A 16647-nucleotide genomic window follows, 5' to 3' on the forward strand; every position below is an offset into this window, starting at 1 on the left:
TACATAGCTTATCAACTCTTTATCCTGCATTATCTGTTTCAGACCTTGTGTTGGGTGGATACACTAACATGTACCCATCATATGTCTAACTTAACAACAGGTTCAGAAGTACTAAGATTACTATACTATGATTGCTACTCTTCAAGGAACCAAGATGAACTTGAGTAGCAGATACAAGAACCAATAGCTATGGCAATGTGGTAATAATCGGGGAAGAAACAGAAAGTGTTTTCTGATAGTGTGGTCATTTTGCTGGTGCTATAAAAGATCCCAAGACTCATATGGACAAAAGAAGTGATTCCCAAAGATTCCTATCATGATCTGTGGAATGGGTGCACCCATACACATACATACACAAAATTAACAAAAGGAAAAATCATTCAAATGTGTTTTAGTGCCAATGGTTTATTCAAACTTGGAGCCTCTAGTCCTCCAAGATATCACAGAAAAAAATGTGAAGTTATAGGGGTGTGTGTGTGGGGGGGGAATCCTTTTGCTGTTATTCTGAAAAATCCAAGATTACTCAGAGGGCATGAGATTCCGATTTTGAAGTTCTGGGGTGAGAAAAGTGCCTACAGCCATCTCCATTCGATCAATTCAGTTATGCTACCATTTTCAGTTTGTTGCTAGTGCAAACATTTCACTGGTGAGAACCAACATGATGCAAGAGAAAAGGCCCTGAAGTTTCAAACAGGGACATTCTATTTTAATCACTCCACGTTGACACAACTTGGCCTTTGCATCTTCATGTAGTGCTGTTATGGTGAGCGTCCTCTGGTACTTAAAAGCCAAATGACCATCTATGGGTATTTGGTTTTTGTTTTTTGGTTTGTTAGTTTGTTTGACAAAAGGATGTTCAAACATGAAATGAAGAGCCATCTCCTGGAACATTTCATTATTCATGCTTTGCTTTTTCTTCTTGAAAACTGTGTGAATTCCAAACACCTTGCAAAGTAGACTTCATGCTTTGAGGCCTGACCCAGAGTTCATGAAGGCTTAAGAAAAGTACTTCAGGGCTGTCGAGATAGCTCAGCGGTTAAGAGCACTGACTGTTCTTCCAGAGGTCCTGAGTTCAATTCCCAGCAACCAAATGGTTGGCTCACAACCATCTGTAATGGGATCTGATGCCCTCTTCTGATGTGTCTGAAAACAGCTACAGTGTAGTCATATAAATGAAATAATTTTTAAAAAGAAGTTACTTCAAATAAGTGAGCAAAACTGAAGTGTTGTGACAGGCACTTGTGCTACAGGGAAGGTTGTGTGGGCTAGATGTCAGGTGGAATCATTTTAAGATACACACGTAAAGACGCCTGCGGTGATCCAGGGTCCTTAAGAAAAGTCAATACTCGGAAAGCCTTCTAACAGACATCATTACCTTTTTTTAAAAAAAAGATTTATTTATTATATATAAGTACACTGTAGATGTCTTCAGACACTCCAGAAGAGGGAGTCAGATCTCATTACAGGTGTGAGCCACTATGTGGTTGCTGGGATTTGAACTCAGGACCTTCAGAAGAGCAGTCAGTGCTCTTAACCGCTGAGCCATCTCTCCAGCCCCATCATTACCTCTTTTAACTATTGAAGGTGCAGCACACAGGCTGCAAGTCACTTCCATAAGTCAACCTACCTTTCCCAGTTCCCATCTAGTCTTTGCCGTCTGCCATTGCCCCAGGAACTACAATCTGGAAAGCTGGCTCACATGGCCTGATGGTCTCACCTTTTTTCCCCCCCGTCACACACTTTCAATCTTTATCAGGCACCAACGTAGCCACACCCCCTTCCCGAACCTACCAATCAACTGGGAGGCCCACCATCCCTGCCGGCCAATCACCTTCACAGTGCTTCTGCAATCCCGCCCCCTCACAAAGCCACAGGGAGCTGTCGCTCTGCTCTTGCTGCCTACGGCCCCCACGCCCCTCCTCGCCGCACTGGCGACCGTGCCACCGATCCTTCCGTCCTGGAGAAGAGGTCTGCAGTCGCGCAAGGCCCGGGACCTCCCGAGCGATTCTAGGCAACTGCCCGCAAGAGGAAAGGGAAAAGCCACCCCGAACGGTGGCCCACACCCGGTCTCCTGACCCCGGAAGTGGTTCTCCCCTGTACCGTGGATAGGGGCGGGCCCAGCCGCAGGTCTAGCCCGGCATGCCCCGGGCTTCCGGTGACCTCTGGCCCTTCTCTGTCGTCCGCTCCTGCTGCTTAGCGTGCTCGCTCGCGCGTTGCTTTCCCTCCACGCTCCCGGCTTCCTCCCCACGCTGCCCGGTGACCGTGGCGCCCGCGACCGGCGCGGCGGCGGCGGAGGACAGTCGTCATGGCCGCCTCTAAGCCCGTAGAGGCGGCGATGGCGGCGGCTGCTGCGCCCGGGTCTGGAAATGGAGTGGGCGGTGGCGGTGGGACTGCGGGCCCCGGCTCGGGCGCGGGGACCCTGCCGCGATGGCACGTGGCGCTGGCCATCGGGGCGCCCCTGTTGCTGGGGGCTGGGGCCATGTACTTGTGGAGCCGAAGGCGGAGGCGCCGGGAAGCCGGAGGCCGGGGCGACATCAGCGGCCTGAAGCGTAACAGTGAACGGAAGACCCCCGAGGGCAGGGCCAGTCCGGCCCTGGGCAGTGGCCACCCCGACGGTTCTGGGGACTCCCTGGAAATGGTGAGAAGCCGCCCGGGCCGTAGAGGTGAAAAGGAGCGGATGCTGCTTTTCCTTGACCCGTTGTGCGGGTGAGGGGGGCTTCCCACCGGTCGGAAACTGCCGAGTGGCCGCAGACGACTTTAGAGTTGTTTCTGGTTGCCTTTATAGGGAATGGAATAGCAGCTCCAGGCTGGCTACTAGCATAGAGACGTTCTTTGACCATTTCCTTTGGGATCCAACAGAATATTTTGCCTTTCTTCTCAGTGACACAGCATTTATCCCTAGTAGTGTAGGTATGGGAAACGTGCACAAATGTAGTAATTCCATTAAGCGAAGAAAGGCAGATTTCACGGGAACGATTGGAGTTGTGACGTGAGTTGTTATTGTGTATCCCAAGACCAAAACTTTGCTAAGAACCTTTTAATAACAAGCCATTTTTCTTTCGGAGTGTTCTCTCTCTCTGTATGTGTGTCTGTCTGTGTTGGGGGAGGGGGTTAGCAACTATAGTTACAAAGTTCAAAAAAAAAATCACTAGGTAGCTTTGTATATAGGAAATAGTTCAGTTTTTAAAGAACTGTGCCTCCCACCCCCACCCCCTGCTGCACATCTTAAAATATTCTATTTCACCTGGACATATACACGTGTTCACGCCTGATAAAGAGTCTCTGGTGTTAAAACAAGCATTGTAGTGATGAACTGCTCAATCGGATCTGGTGGTCAGTCTATTAAATCTTTTTGACAAGTTTGACAGCTGTGTGGAGAATTGGCATGAACTGAGATTGAGTGAGATAAGGGACTTTATCTGGGTCTAGAGTGGTACCAGAGTAAACCGAGTTCAGAGAAACTTACAGGTAAATAACTCCCAGGTATATGCACAAGTAAATTCTTTACACACGTGCAGCCTATGTGCACTTAATGTTCATGAAAAAAACTACAGTTAAATGAATGACAGGCATTTTCATCCCATCCAGCCTGAAGATACATTGTTCTTTTACTAAGTAGCTTCAGAAGTTCTGGTCTATGACTCTAGAGATAGTGCTTACTATGTGTGAGTCACTGTGCTAGCCAGCAGGAAAGCTGTTTTTTTTTTTTTTTTTTCTCTCCTGTGGGGAAATTGAACAGCCAATTTCTAACCAGAACTTACAGTGTTGGAGGGAACCATGATCTTTGAGAACTGAGGAGATGCCATTCTACATTGTCCTGTCCAGCATTGTTATTTTGGTAAACCCAGTTTATGTCATTGTCATCCTGGTAGGCTAAGAGGATTAAAATATTTGGTCCCTTCTATTTCACCCAGCACTAAAATGTTAAACCAAAGTTTTTAGGATGAAAGCCCGGCACTGGCAGCCCCAGCAAACTGTGATGAGCAGCCAAACTCCAAGAAGCCCTTTACAGAGATAAATAATGGCAAAAAGCAAAGATTTGTTTAGTGTTGCCATACTGGAAAGAGGGATGCTTAGTTGGTTCCAGTAACTTCCAAGCTTTTAGGTTACTCACCAGACCTTTAAGGTTTAAATAATGGGAGAATCTGGGCAAGAGGTATGGGAAATTCAGCAGCTCTGGTCAAGAAGTGGCATGGCAGTTCCGAGGGCTGGTGAGGGCTAAATGAAGGGTTCCTAAGGGCGTTAGTCTGGTCCCTATAAGACTGTTGCGTATGACCCAGGGCATGGACTCAACATCCAGGATAATTACCCTCTAGAGGGGTGCTCTGGAATCTAGGTGACTCGAGGAAAAAAAGGTTAAGGACAATGACTTAACCTCAGCATTTAATTGAGCTGAAGGTGATAGAATGCAGAGATGTTAAGCTCTTGTCCTACTTTCAGTCATCTATGGGCCAAAGTGAGATTTTAAGGGCATTTTTAGCAAAGCAACTTGTAAGTGCCTGTTTAAGAAATGGTATGGTTGTGAGTGCCCAGTGAAGGTGGTTGTCAAGGGACTTCTTTGACTCCGTTATTGTTTCCATATATATGAAATTTTGTACATGTGAAAATTTAGTATCTAAAGTTTCATTTTAATCTGGAATAGTAGATAAGTAAACGTTACATAAAAGTTCTTAGTTCTATAGTAATCATAAATTAAGAAAAGGGGAGCTGGTCTGGAGAGGTGTCTTAAGAGTTAAAGAGTACATACCGCTCTGCAGAGAACATGAGCTTGTTCCTAGGACCCTTGTCTGATAGCTCACACTTGTAACTCCAGCTTCAGGAGGATCCAGTACTTCCAGTGTTCAAGAACACCCTCACTTGGTTTGCACATAAGCACGTGTGTGCATTTGCACATATATAACACAGAAATAATTAAAAGTAAGAGTAGTTTTATGTTATGAAACTTTTAGCATTGCATTATAGTTTCAGCCTCATTCCCTATCCCAGGCATGCTAATACTCTGGTTTTGAAAGAATTAGTAAATTCCCTTTTCAGTATTGCAACATTGTCTGCAGCAGTACTAATTATTTTAATATTTATAAGTGGCTTCTAGTTTCTATAAGCAATAATTTTGATTGGCTTGACTTCTGTTGAATTCTCTGAGTACTTGAACTGCATTAATATGATTATTTGTCCCAGAATAAAACTGAGCAAAACACTTGAATATACCATTTTTTTTTTTTTACCTCACCATGTAGAATTTAGGAATATGTTCCTGAAATCTTAATTGAAATTACTAAATTATTGTTTAGCAAGGCAGTATTAAAAATCTTCATATTTTCTAGTGGAAATTATATTCTTAATTGTTGGTAAGAGTTGTATTTGACTATTATGAATGTCTGCGTATAACTGACTACTCATCCATATTTCCTATGGTTGGAGGAATCGCTCTGCATTAGCACTTGCCTACTGAAGGAAGAACAGGCTTTCTAGATGCTGTGTCTCCAGCTGCACAATAACTACATTTTTTAAACAGAATTAAGGAATCACCAAATATCTTTTCAGGGTTCAGTGTTAGCAGACTGAATAGAAAACCTGTTTAGTTTTGTCTTTGGGCTTAATGTTTGCCCGAATATAAAGTGAACCAGTGGTAGATGTTCCCCCATGTGACATGGGCCATGTCCAATTATCATTTGTAAAAGCTTGGAAGAAAAATGCAAAGCTGTTAATGTTGGTTTCAAGATATCATTAAAGAAAACATCTGACAGTTGATGGTTTCTAAGAGTGAGGTAAAGTATTAAACCATGCTTCAATTTAAGTAGTAAAATTTACCAGTGTTCTGTCTTACTCTAGTAGTTTTTTTCAAACTTGAATTACAGATTTTCAACATTGGGAAATTTCTTATTTTATCCATGACACTTTGTCACTCTGGATTTCAGCTACTTCAGATGAGTAACAAGTACACACTAAGCCTAGTGTCCTAGTTGCTCTAATAGACACGCACTAGCTTAAGAGCAGTATCAATTTCATAACTTTATTATGTTCATAGTAACTTTATTCCATTATGCTTTAAAGTCAGTGATTCATAAGGAGAAAATAACTGTTGTGATGCTCAAGGTTTTTAGCCATTATACAGACACTATTCCACATAAAGCAGTTGGGAACCACCGATCTGTGCGAGAACAGTATTTAGACATGTTAGTGGAAGGGTTGGGTTGTTTGCTGTGATCATCTTCCTCAAAATGGAATTGTCCTCTTTCCCGTAGTTTTCCTTTAGTGTTTTGGTTTATTTAAGTGAGTGTGATGTACAAGCATGGCTGTGTGCACCTGGGTAAAAATGCCCCTCGAGACCAGAGGCATCAGATTCTCCTGGAGTTTGGGTTAGAGGCGTTGGTGAGCAGCCCAACATGGGTGCTGGAACAGATCTCAGGATCATTACAAGAGCAGTCAGTGTATCTTCTTAACCACTGAGCTGTCTCTACCACCACTCTTTACCATCTTTTTTTTTTTTTTTTTTTTTTTTTTTTTTTTTTTTTTTTTTTTTTTTTTTGTCTGTGTCTCTCTGTGTAGCCCTGGCGGGCCTCAGACTCAGAGCTGTNGTCAGTGTATCTTCTTAACCACTGAGCTGTCTCTCTTAACTAATTTGATCAATTTATTTTTTTTTTTTTTTTTTTTTTTTTTTTTTTTTTTTTTTTTTTTTTTTGGCAGTGTCTCACTGTGTAGCCCTGGCGGGCCTCAGACTCAGAGCTGTCTGCTTCTGCTTCTCAAGTACTGGGATTAAAAACATACATTGTCAGGCCTAGCTCTAGTCATTAAAAAAAAGTATCAAGGATTACTGGTGACCCTCTTATTATAATTACTACTTTTCTAATCTTTAGTAATATTTTATAGTGCCCTTTTAATAACTTTTTCTTTTACTAAGACACATTTCCCTGATTTTATTTACTTTTTAATATCACTAATTGTTAATATTCTTCCCAGTCTCTTCTGCTTTTTCCCGTTTAATGATCTTTATGGTTCTGCTGTAAGAATTCTTATATACTCTACCAGTTCTATGGATGTTAGCCAGACTTCTCACAAGTTCTAACTTAAAAGGAGTCTTCATTTGTCTCACAGGTATTTTAGTCCCCTCCTTTTCCTGATCACACCTCTCCTTAAATAATGTGTCTCATAAAACATCCCCAGCAGAGTCCTAGGTGTTGCTACTATCTCTTTTTACCACTTTTATGTTCTCTATATCTAATCAGAAAATAAAAGCAGAATATTCTACACCATATCTTATATAGGTTATTAATCCATTCCCACTGCTATCATTCCTCAACTGAATAGATACTGTCCTTTACGTATTTTTTTTCTTTTAATTAGAGTCAGCTCTGTTCATGTTTCCTGCATCTGTATTCAACAAATGGAAGATCGAAGCTATTAGGGGGCAGGGGATTGCACAACTATTGAACATGTACATTTTTCCATTCCCTAGGTAACACAGTAATGCCTTACATAGCATTACATTTTTCTAGGCAATGAATAAATTAGAGATGGTTGAAAGTACACAGGACATTGTAGCTTAGTTGGTAGAGTGCTTGGTTAACTTAGCTTACACAAAACCCTTAGTTTGTTTCCCAGCACTGTATAAAACCAGGTGTGGCATATGCTTGTAATCCTAGCACTTGAGGTAGAGGAAGGAGGAGCATCCTGCACTACTTAGGAAGGAGTACATGTAAAGTCACAGCTGCTTGGGGAAATTACTTGAGCCCACAAGTTTGGAACTAATCTGGGAAGAATAGCATGACTTACTGAAACAAAACAGGCTAGAGGATGTACCCAGGTACTATGCAAATAGTGCATAGGGGATTTGAATAGCCACAGATTCTGGTGTGGGACGAGGGTCTAGAACTAATCCTATGAATATTGAAGGACAACTGTAGTCTTCTGTTTTGTTGTCCCTATTAGATTAAATCCCATGAGTCCCAGGCTTAAAATAATAAAGCTCTCCAGTGCAGATAAAGTTCTGTTTATCTTGAATAGTGTTTCTCCATGGAGTTAATTCTCTGTAACCTTTCTACGCTAGCCTCATGCCTGCTAGCCTCATGCCTGCGTAGTGGAATAATAGGAATATGTTACCTCACTCAGATGCCATTTGATTCTGGTCTGGTGTTTGGGTGTTCTATGAACACTGCCTCTCACACATTCTCTTCATAAAAGACACAACAGTGAAGTCATCTCAACTTTTCTGAAATCTTGGTCTATCCCCAGGGTATATATAGCATTGATCATTGAGATGCTAGAATTTCTTATTCCTAACTTTATTACTATTGTAGTCTTGATTCTGTAAACACTGGGATTGGCACTATTTTATTTTCTCAGAACTTAATGAAGTGCCTGACATACAGCAGGTATTTGAAACTAATTTCAAGTATAGGCATAAATATATAAATTAATGACTGGAGAATCCTTATTTAGAATGGTTCAACTTAAAATTTGTCAACTTTATGATGGTATGAAAGCAGTAAACATTCAGTAGAAACTTGAATTTTCATCTTGTCCCAGGTTAGATGCTATGTCCTACAGAATAATCTTTTGCAATTCTGAGCAGCAAGAGAGAACCACAGCTACAGGATTGTGTGGCAAAGCCACCACTCTGTATTGTACTGTGATGCTAAGCTATGGAGTTTACTAGCTTAGGTATGATATAATGAGCAGAAAGGAACATCTTTTAATTACTTATGTTCTTTCCATTATTCACAGAGATTAAATTTATGTCCCTGTACTGCCTTCTTTAAAGAAAGAATGCATATGACAGTCTCTTCAAAACTGTATTCCCCAGAGAGACTAAGGAGCTTTCAGTTTTGTTTTCAAGGTGACCACCTTTCTTTTTTTTTTTTTTTAATAGATATTATTTTGTATTTATATAGCGCCTTCTTCAAGAACCTTTTAAATGCTTTACAGACTTCCTCTCTAATGGATCCCCACAACAACCCTGTGAGGTAGGTATTACTCCCGTTTACAAGAGGGAGACTGAAGCACAGAGAGGTTAGGTGACTTGCCCAAGGTCACACAGCTAAGCTCACTGGAGAGTGGATACTCCAGCACCTTGCCTCCCAGCTCCCAGCCACATCCCTCCTGAGAGAATCTTTAATGAAAAGCATCTTTACACAAAGTATCAGGAGGTGACCACCTTTCTACTGGTAGCAAGTAGTCTTACACGAGCTTCCCTAGTGGTACTGCCAGTGTTAGCATATGGTGAGATTAATGTGTGTGTGTGTGTATGCACACACACATGGGTGTGAAAGTTAGAGGTCAGCTTTGGGTTTCATTTCTCAGAAGCCAGTCTACTTTGTGTCTTGCGACAGTTTCTCTTACTAGGACCTGGGCCTCTGATTAGACTAAGCTGCTGGTAAGCCAGGAAGCCCCGGTTCACCTGTTCCTGACTCCCCAGTTCTGGGATTGCGCAAGTGCCAGCATGCCCAGCTTTTTATGTGGGATATAACTTAGTTCATCATGCTTATACAGTATGCCCTCTGTGGACTGAGCCACCAAGGTTAATGTTCTTTAAACCTGCTGGACTTGAATGTATGAGGCCAGAGTGTAATAAAACTAATTGTGATAAAAGTCTCAAAACTAAGAACTTTTCATAAAATTTAATTACAAAATTTATAGCACTCCAAAAAAAGACTACCAAAGTCGAGTTGCTTTCAGTAATGTTAAATGAGTTTGTGGTTTTTAAAAGCACTTTGGTAGCTTCTGAATAGACCAATAGACAACATGCATTCTGGAAGTTTTCTTGGTCAAACCTTGTTCTCCATTTGTTCCTCCATTTGTTGTTTGTTGTAATATAGCCCCTCTTTAAATTATAATTCTTTTTTCCTTTCAAGATGTCTAATTGTGGATGGCAGGCATTTTATAGTTCAGTGGTAGAACGTGTGCTTGGCATGTAAAAGGCCCAGCAGCTTCTCCCCACCCCACTTTCCTCTGCTGTTTAGTTTCTTTATCAGCTACTAGTTTTCTGTTTGAGTTGGTTGCCTCACTTGAATGCATTGACTTTCTTTCAGTGTTAGCAGTTACTCTTTGTGTGATCTCTTGGAAAGAGGACCGTCCTCCCTTCAGGATGACACAACCCTATTGCAGCCTGACTTGTGCTTTTGTCTAGTAGAGAAACTGGATTAAAGGGGTATCCTAAATGCAAGCTGTCTAATTATCACCCTGATGGTTGTCGTCCTAAAGCCATGCAAAGGGTTCTCATTTGGCTTTTTCTTCCTTCCTTCCTTCCTTCCTTCCTTCCTTCCTTCCTTCCTTCCTTCCATCTGTCTGTGTCTCTGTCTCTCTGTCTCTGTCTCTGTCTCTCTCTCTCTCTCTCTCTCTCTCTCTCTGTGTGTGTGTGTGTTGCTTTGTTTTTGTTTTTGTTGTTGTTTGTTTTTAAGACAGGGTTTCTCTGTATAGCCCTGACTGTCTTAAAACTCAGTCTGTATACCAACTTAGAGATCCGCCTGCCTCTTCCTCCTGAGAGTGGGTATTAAAATCGTGCACCACTACACCTGACTCATTTGACTTTTCTTGTTGGTTCCAGCATATTTTCATAGTCATATGAATGTGCCTCCCTTCTCTCTCCCAATAAAAACCTTAAAGTTTTAAGTAAGCTTTGTTTGACTATTCATAGCTATCCTACGACACTTGAGGCCTGGGCCCTGAGTTTGATTTCTAGTACCTCCAAAAGGGAAGTAAATAGTATATATGTTTCCAGCCATTACCAAAATCCTCTGTGGTGTGTAAGGGCTCCAGCTTGACATGACCCTATCCATTATCTTGGCCATAACTACCCACATTGCCTGACAGTTTCCTTGAATGTGTGATAATGATCATCTTGAAAGAGGCCAGGTGTTGTCCTGCTTGCTCGAGCCTACCTTTGTCTACCCCTTCTGCTTTGGTGTAAAGATCCTTCTTACTGCTGCCCAAAATAGGAAGTTGGGGATCTGTTGATCTCTTTTTTAATATAGTTGTTGCTATTTGCTTTCAAGCCAGATTGGCGTTCAACTCTTGCCTTAGACTTTCCAGTGCTGTTATTACAGGTTGTGCTGCCACACCCAGCTCTGGTAACTGGTTTTCATACACTGGAACTAGATTTTTCCAAAGCAGAAGGTTTAAATTACCTGGGCTCAGAAACATGTCTTTATACCCATTTGGTTGGCAAACATTAAAATTACCACTTGTAATGTTGGCAGAAATGATAGGTTAATGCGTTAGTATTTTTGGAAGAAGTCTGGGTGGTTTTAAACTATAAACAACCATCCTATCTTCTCATATTCTTTCATCAACTTGTTTAATCACCGTGGTCTGAATTTATTCTTATATGTCAGTTCTTAATAATCATTTTCTCTCATTTCAGAGCTCTCTGGATAGAGCCCAAGCAGCCAAAAACAAAGGCAACAAATATTTCAAAGCAGGGAAATACGAGCAAGCTATTCAGTGCTACACCGAGGCTATTAGTTTGTGCCCTACTGAGAAGAATGTAGACCTTTCTACATTTTATCAGAACAGAGCTGCTGCCTTTGAACAGTTGGTATGTACTCTGGGTTGTTTCCGTTGTACTCCATTGCTTTTCCTCTGGTTATCAAAGTCTCAGTTAATTCTACTCAGATGTAATGCACTTTTTGAGAATTTTTCATTTCAGTTTTGGTAGCCAAACTGAAGACCAAAATTCTATAAGTTTTAATAAAACCAGATAGTTTAAGTTAAGTTGCATAGTGATCCTACTGGCCCCCCCACACAGAAGTTTGAGACCATTTGTTTAATTTTTGTTTCTTTGTCTACAACATGGAAAAGGAAGAAAACAATGAGTTCCTCTTACACACACTGATAGTCCATGGCTTTTGTCACTAGCATGTCTTGTACAGTTTTTATATCAGTGTATCCAAATCATTCATTCTTATTAAAGACTATGTAATACAACAGTATAATTAAGATATGAAATTGCTCGAAGACCAGCCTCTAGTGTTTTCAAAAGTAAAAGTTTCCTGAGTACAGAGAAATGAAAGTGAAGTAAGCAGAGACTGAGTGAGGAAGTGGCTGTAGGCAGTGAGTTGCATTTGAGCTAAGTGTGCTAGTCTCCGCTGTGTTGTCAGCACTGCGGAGGGGGAGGGGCATGTGTGTAACTTAGCAAGACTGGGTAAAGAAAATGTGAATAAGTGAAACAAATTAATCTACATTCCGTTCAGTAGAATAGAGTACAATAGAAGTGTTTAAGGACTTTTAGCAGGGGAGAAATATCATAAATATTTTTCCTACTGTTCTGTCAGAGGGGTGACAGGGAAAAAGCAGGTAACCATATTGTTGCAGTAGTCTACACAACACATTAAGGGAAAGCTGAAGACCAACGAAGTTTGCTATTGCATTGATTATGAAACGTAAAGACAAGAATTTTAATTCCATAGGGGTGCAGGATGAAAGAGACAGCTAATAGCAGATAGTTTAACACACATCTGTAATTTAGCAGGGTGGCCAGGCTACAGATGTTATATAAAGCCAAACAATCACCTAAGAAGAAGAGAGGTGAGTGCTTGAACATTGCAGCATATAGCAATAAAATAGATGGAAGAATTCAGTCAAATCAAATGAGAGTGGGCAGCCATTAATGTAAGTAGATAGCAGGCAGGTGGTAAGGTGGACTAATGGGAAATTGCTGGTAAGTGGGGAGGTAACTGTAAGAAGTAACAATCAGAACGCACATCCTTGTTTTAGGATGCTTCAGAACTGGGGTGGGTGTTTGAGAGAAGGAACAGCTGAAAGAGTAAGACCTTGGCGTGGGGACAGTGGGTCCAGATCAGTAGTGCTGAGGAGTGAAGACCTCTGGTGGCACAAAGCCGCTGGCAGGTGGGAGGCGGAGAAGAAGCCAAGAGCTTCATTGCCTACTGTTGGGGAGGGAGCGGGCAGGCAGACAGGGGGGGTTTTGGGTTGTTTTCTTTGTTTTGGGTTTTGTATATTGTTGTTACTCTTAGAATTGGAAATACTTTCATTGAGAAACTCTTTAACACTTGGCCCGTCAGGTCAATTCTGTTGGAACAGTTCTGTTTTCAGTGTAACTGTTTTCTTTTTTCTTTTCATGCTTTCAATTACAGCAAAAATGGAAAGAAGTGGCACAAGATTGTACAAAGGCTGTTGAACTTAATCCCAAATATGTGAAAGCTCTCTTTAGACGTGCAAAAGCCCATGAGAAGCTAGACAATAAGAAGGAGTGTTTAGAAGGTGAGGCCATTTCTGTATTTTCCTAGGAAAATTACTGAAGGCTTTGGAGTCACTAGTAAATTTATATGAAACTGCCTTGGGAGTGTAGAAATCAGCTAATTGTCTTTCAGGATTAAACTATGCCACGGTTGAGACTTTGTTCTCTAATTAAATAGAAATTACTGGTACATAAGTTATATCTGTTTGTAATATTTGTTGGTCAGTTGGTTTTGGGGGGTGGGGGGGACATGGACTCTCGTCATAGCCCTGGCTGTCCTGGAACTCACTATGTAGACCAGCTAACATCAAACTCATAGAGATCTACCTGCCTTTGTCTCCCAAGTGCTAAGATTAAAGGCATATATGGCACCACGCCCACCCTGAACTGAGGAGTTATTCATGAGTGTTAAGACTTAAGAAAATCAGAAAAGTAGGTTTAGCCAGGTTAGTGTTGACATATTTTCAGCTGCTTTCTTATATAAATGTAAAATAACTTGGAGATGAGTTATTAAGGAATCTATTTTTCCCTTCATATTTTCAAACATTTTATACACAATTGCAGATTGTATGATTGCTATAAAACCCAAGTGAAAATGTCATTCTCTGAAAATGCTATAAATGTACTTCTGCCTCTAATTGGCTATCTCGGTTTCCAAAACTGCAGTTAAAGTGCAGGTCACAGGCTTTTAAAGTTCATTTTTCTAAGTGATGTGATGCTAAGCCAAAATACAATTTCTACAGTCTAAAAGTACTTTCAGTACCTTTTTGTGTGTCCAAACATCAGCAGTAAAGTTCAGCCATAATTACTCTTTTGATAACTTTCTGGGGTTGATACTGGGGAATAAAACTCAGGATCTCGCTTAGCATTCTTTTGTCACTGAGGTGAGCCTAAGTGCTTTACTGTTGTTTTATTAAAGGAATGAGTCTTTTAAAAGAATGAGGGTGTTTTAGATCATGTTAAAACATTTAAGTTTTGTGATGTCCTATGATGGTTGAAAGTTTTTAAAATGGGAATGCACAGTTTTGTTGAAGTTACTAGTAAAAATAATTGTCGGAGAAGAGGTTGGTTGTAGTTTCAGATCAAAGAACTGGCGTGAGAAAGGAGCTTAGCCAGAGTTGGCTAGGAAATGTGATGCTGACGGACTTGCTTGGAGAGTAAGGCTGTGGGATTAGGAAGAGAGGCCACCACTGTTGCTGGGATACTTGGAATGACCAGATAAGTGATGGGAACTTCTGATCTTCCCCACTTTATTGTGAGCTGTATATAGCATAACCAGTAGAAAGTGGTGCTTTGAGGATGTTTTTTAGCTCTGTGGCAAAGTAGCGTTGGAGACAGAATAACTTGAAGGCCTATAAAACGCTACTTAGAAGGCAAGGCAAGAGGATTGATTGGGTGGAGTTTGATAACGCGACAACAGCCTAAGCCACATAGCAAGATGGGATTCTACTGTGTTCACTTGCCTTGTGATGCTAGCCAGGAGAAAATATTCTGGGCTCCTTGTTTTCTTTGCTATCTACAGAACATTAGACCATTGAGAGCCATCAGAAATTAAACAAGATAAGCACACTCATGTCACAGGTGGGGAAAACAAACCCCAGCCAAGTACAGTAGTGACAGTTCCTTGAAAATTAAACAGTTCCATATGCTTTGAGTTGAGTTTCACTTTTTGTAATTCAGTTGTACCTATTTGATACTGTTGGTTATTTTCATAATAATTCATAATTCTATTTTCTGTCTTTACAGACGTCACTGCTGTGTGTATATTAGAAGGGTTTCAAAATGAGCAGAGCATGCTGTTAGCTGATAAAGTTCTTAAACTTCTCGGAAAAGAGAATGCCAAAGAAAAATACAAGGTAAATTAATGTGAGCTGGTAATAGTTAATGCTGCTTGAACCAAGACATACTGTATATGGTAACTGAAATTAAAACTGGCTTGTGTTTCTTTTTCCTATACACTTTGGTTGTTATAGCATATCAATTTTCAGTAAGTCAAAAACTGTACTGAAAGAATACGTTTTATGTATTAGGGATTGTCACTCAACAGCCCAAAGACCAAATCCAATCTGCTTCCTGTATATTAGCTGCTTGCATATTGCTTGGGGCTACTTTGTGCTGCTACAACATAGTTGAGTGGGTGTTATTCAAAGTCTATGTACTATATAATGGTTAAACTGTCTATGACCTGAACCTTTGTAGAAAAGTACTTTCTAGCTCTTGCTCTGTATTATTAGTTTTTAAAGGTAAATTATATCAATGAATATTAGTGACATAATTTAATTCAACAGAGCAGTGGTCCCAGATGTAGGCTGGTGACTCTTACAATGTAAGTACTTGGGAGGCTAAGGCAGGAGGAGCACCAGGACTCTGAGGCCAGCCTGTGCTATAAAACAAGACCCTAGTCTTCTAAGAAGGGGAGAGAGAAAAGGCATGGTCCCATCCCCTTCAGGGTTTTGTTTTAGTGGAACAGATGTTAAGTATAAAAGAGCTGATACTAATTATTAGAGGGGAAAATAGAGTGCTGGGAGAGTGAGAGCTTAGCTAAAAATCACCAAAGATGGACTGCTGAGTGTCAGGGGTATCAGGGCCGCTGTTCTTTTTCCTTTCCTGACATGATAATCTCTGAAACTAATCTGTACAGCTGGCCTTAATTGGCACATGCCTGTAGTTCCATTACTTGGGAGGCAAAGCAAGGGCATTATAAGTTGAAGACAGGCTAGTTGCATAGAGATCTTGTCTCAAGACAACACTTAGCAGGTTTCATTAACACAGGCTTTCATGTATTAACATGTAGTGTGATCCAAGGGCAATAGGACTAAACTGTACTAGGGCTTGGAACTTTATTGCCTTTCCACAATTTGTAGTGGAAATTTTTTAAAATCACCCATGAAACATGGTGGATTCCCAGTCTTATCCTGGCTTAGAGCTTAATATTGTTTATTAATTTGAAAACAAAAATTCACTTGTTTTAAGTCATTTTTATTCTGTAGTATACTTGCTGCTTTGATTAGTATTTTCTCATTTTAAAAAGAAGCTTAAACATGATTGAATTTCAGAACCGTGAACCTCTGATGCCATCTCCACAGTTTATTAAATCTTACTTCAGCTCTTTCACCGATGATATAATTTCTCAACCAATGCTTAAAGGAGAGAAGTCTGACGAAGATAAAGACAAGGAAGGAGAAGCTTTAGAAGTAAAAGAAAAGTAAGTATGCAGGCACAGTGTCTGCCGGATGGACCACAAGTAGGCTCTCAGTCGCCTCAAAATACTATGTACAGATACAGTTAAATATAACCTTAAATTTATATTATTATTATATATACCTCTCTAGCAGATACCTGTTAGTTCTCTGGTATTTCAGATTTTTCTGTCAGAGTCTTCCTGCTTTTGTAGTCTTAATGAGATTATCAAGAAAACACCCCTTAAGTTAATTGGTGTGGTTAGAAGACAAATT

The 16647-nt window shown here is 40.7% G+C and overlaps 1 protein-coding gene across 1 annotated transcript in view; it reads left to right on the forward strand.

Annotated features, from left to right (window-relative positions):
* The first annotated feature begins 1942 nt into the window (after positions 1 to 1942).
* Positions 1943 to 16647, forward strand: part of Tomm70 (translocase of outer mitochondrial membrane 70) — a 30092-nt gene continuing 15387 nt past the window's right edge. Inside the window, exons 1-5 of the mRNA XM_021209297.2 lie at positions 1943 to 2638; positions 11360 to 11533; positions 13089 to 13215; positions 14939 to 15048; positions 16249 to 16397. Of these exons, the coding sequence (XP_021064956.1) occupies positions 2306 to 2638; positions 11360 to 11533; positions 13089 to 13215; positions 14939 to 15048; positions 16249 to 16397 (893 nt within the window). The 5' untranslated portion in view covers positions 1943 to 2305. The remainder of the gene's footprint in view (positions 2639 to 11359; positions 11534 to 13088; positions 13216 to 14938; positions 15049 to 16248; positions 16398 to 16647) is intronic.

This window comes from Mus pahari, chromosome 12 (genome assembly GCF_900095145.1).
Source record: "Mus pahari chromosome 12, PAHARI_EIJ_v1.1, whole genome shotgun sequence".
NCBI classification, from domain to species: Eukaryota; Metazoa; Chordata; class Mammalia; order Rodentia; family Muridae; genus Mus; species Mus pahari.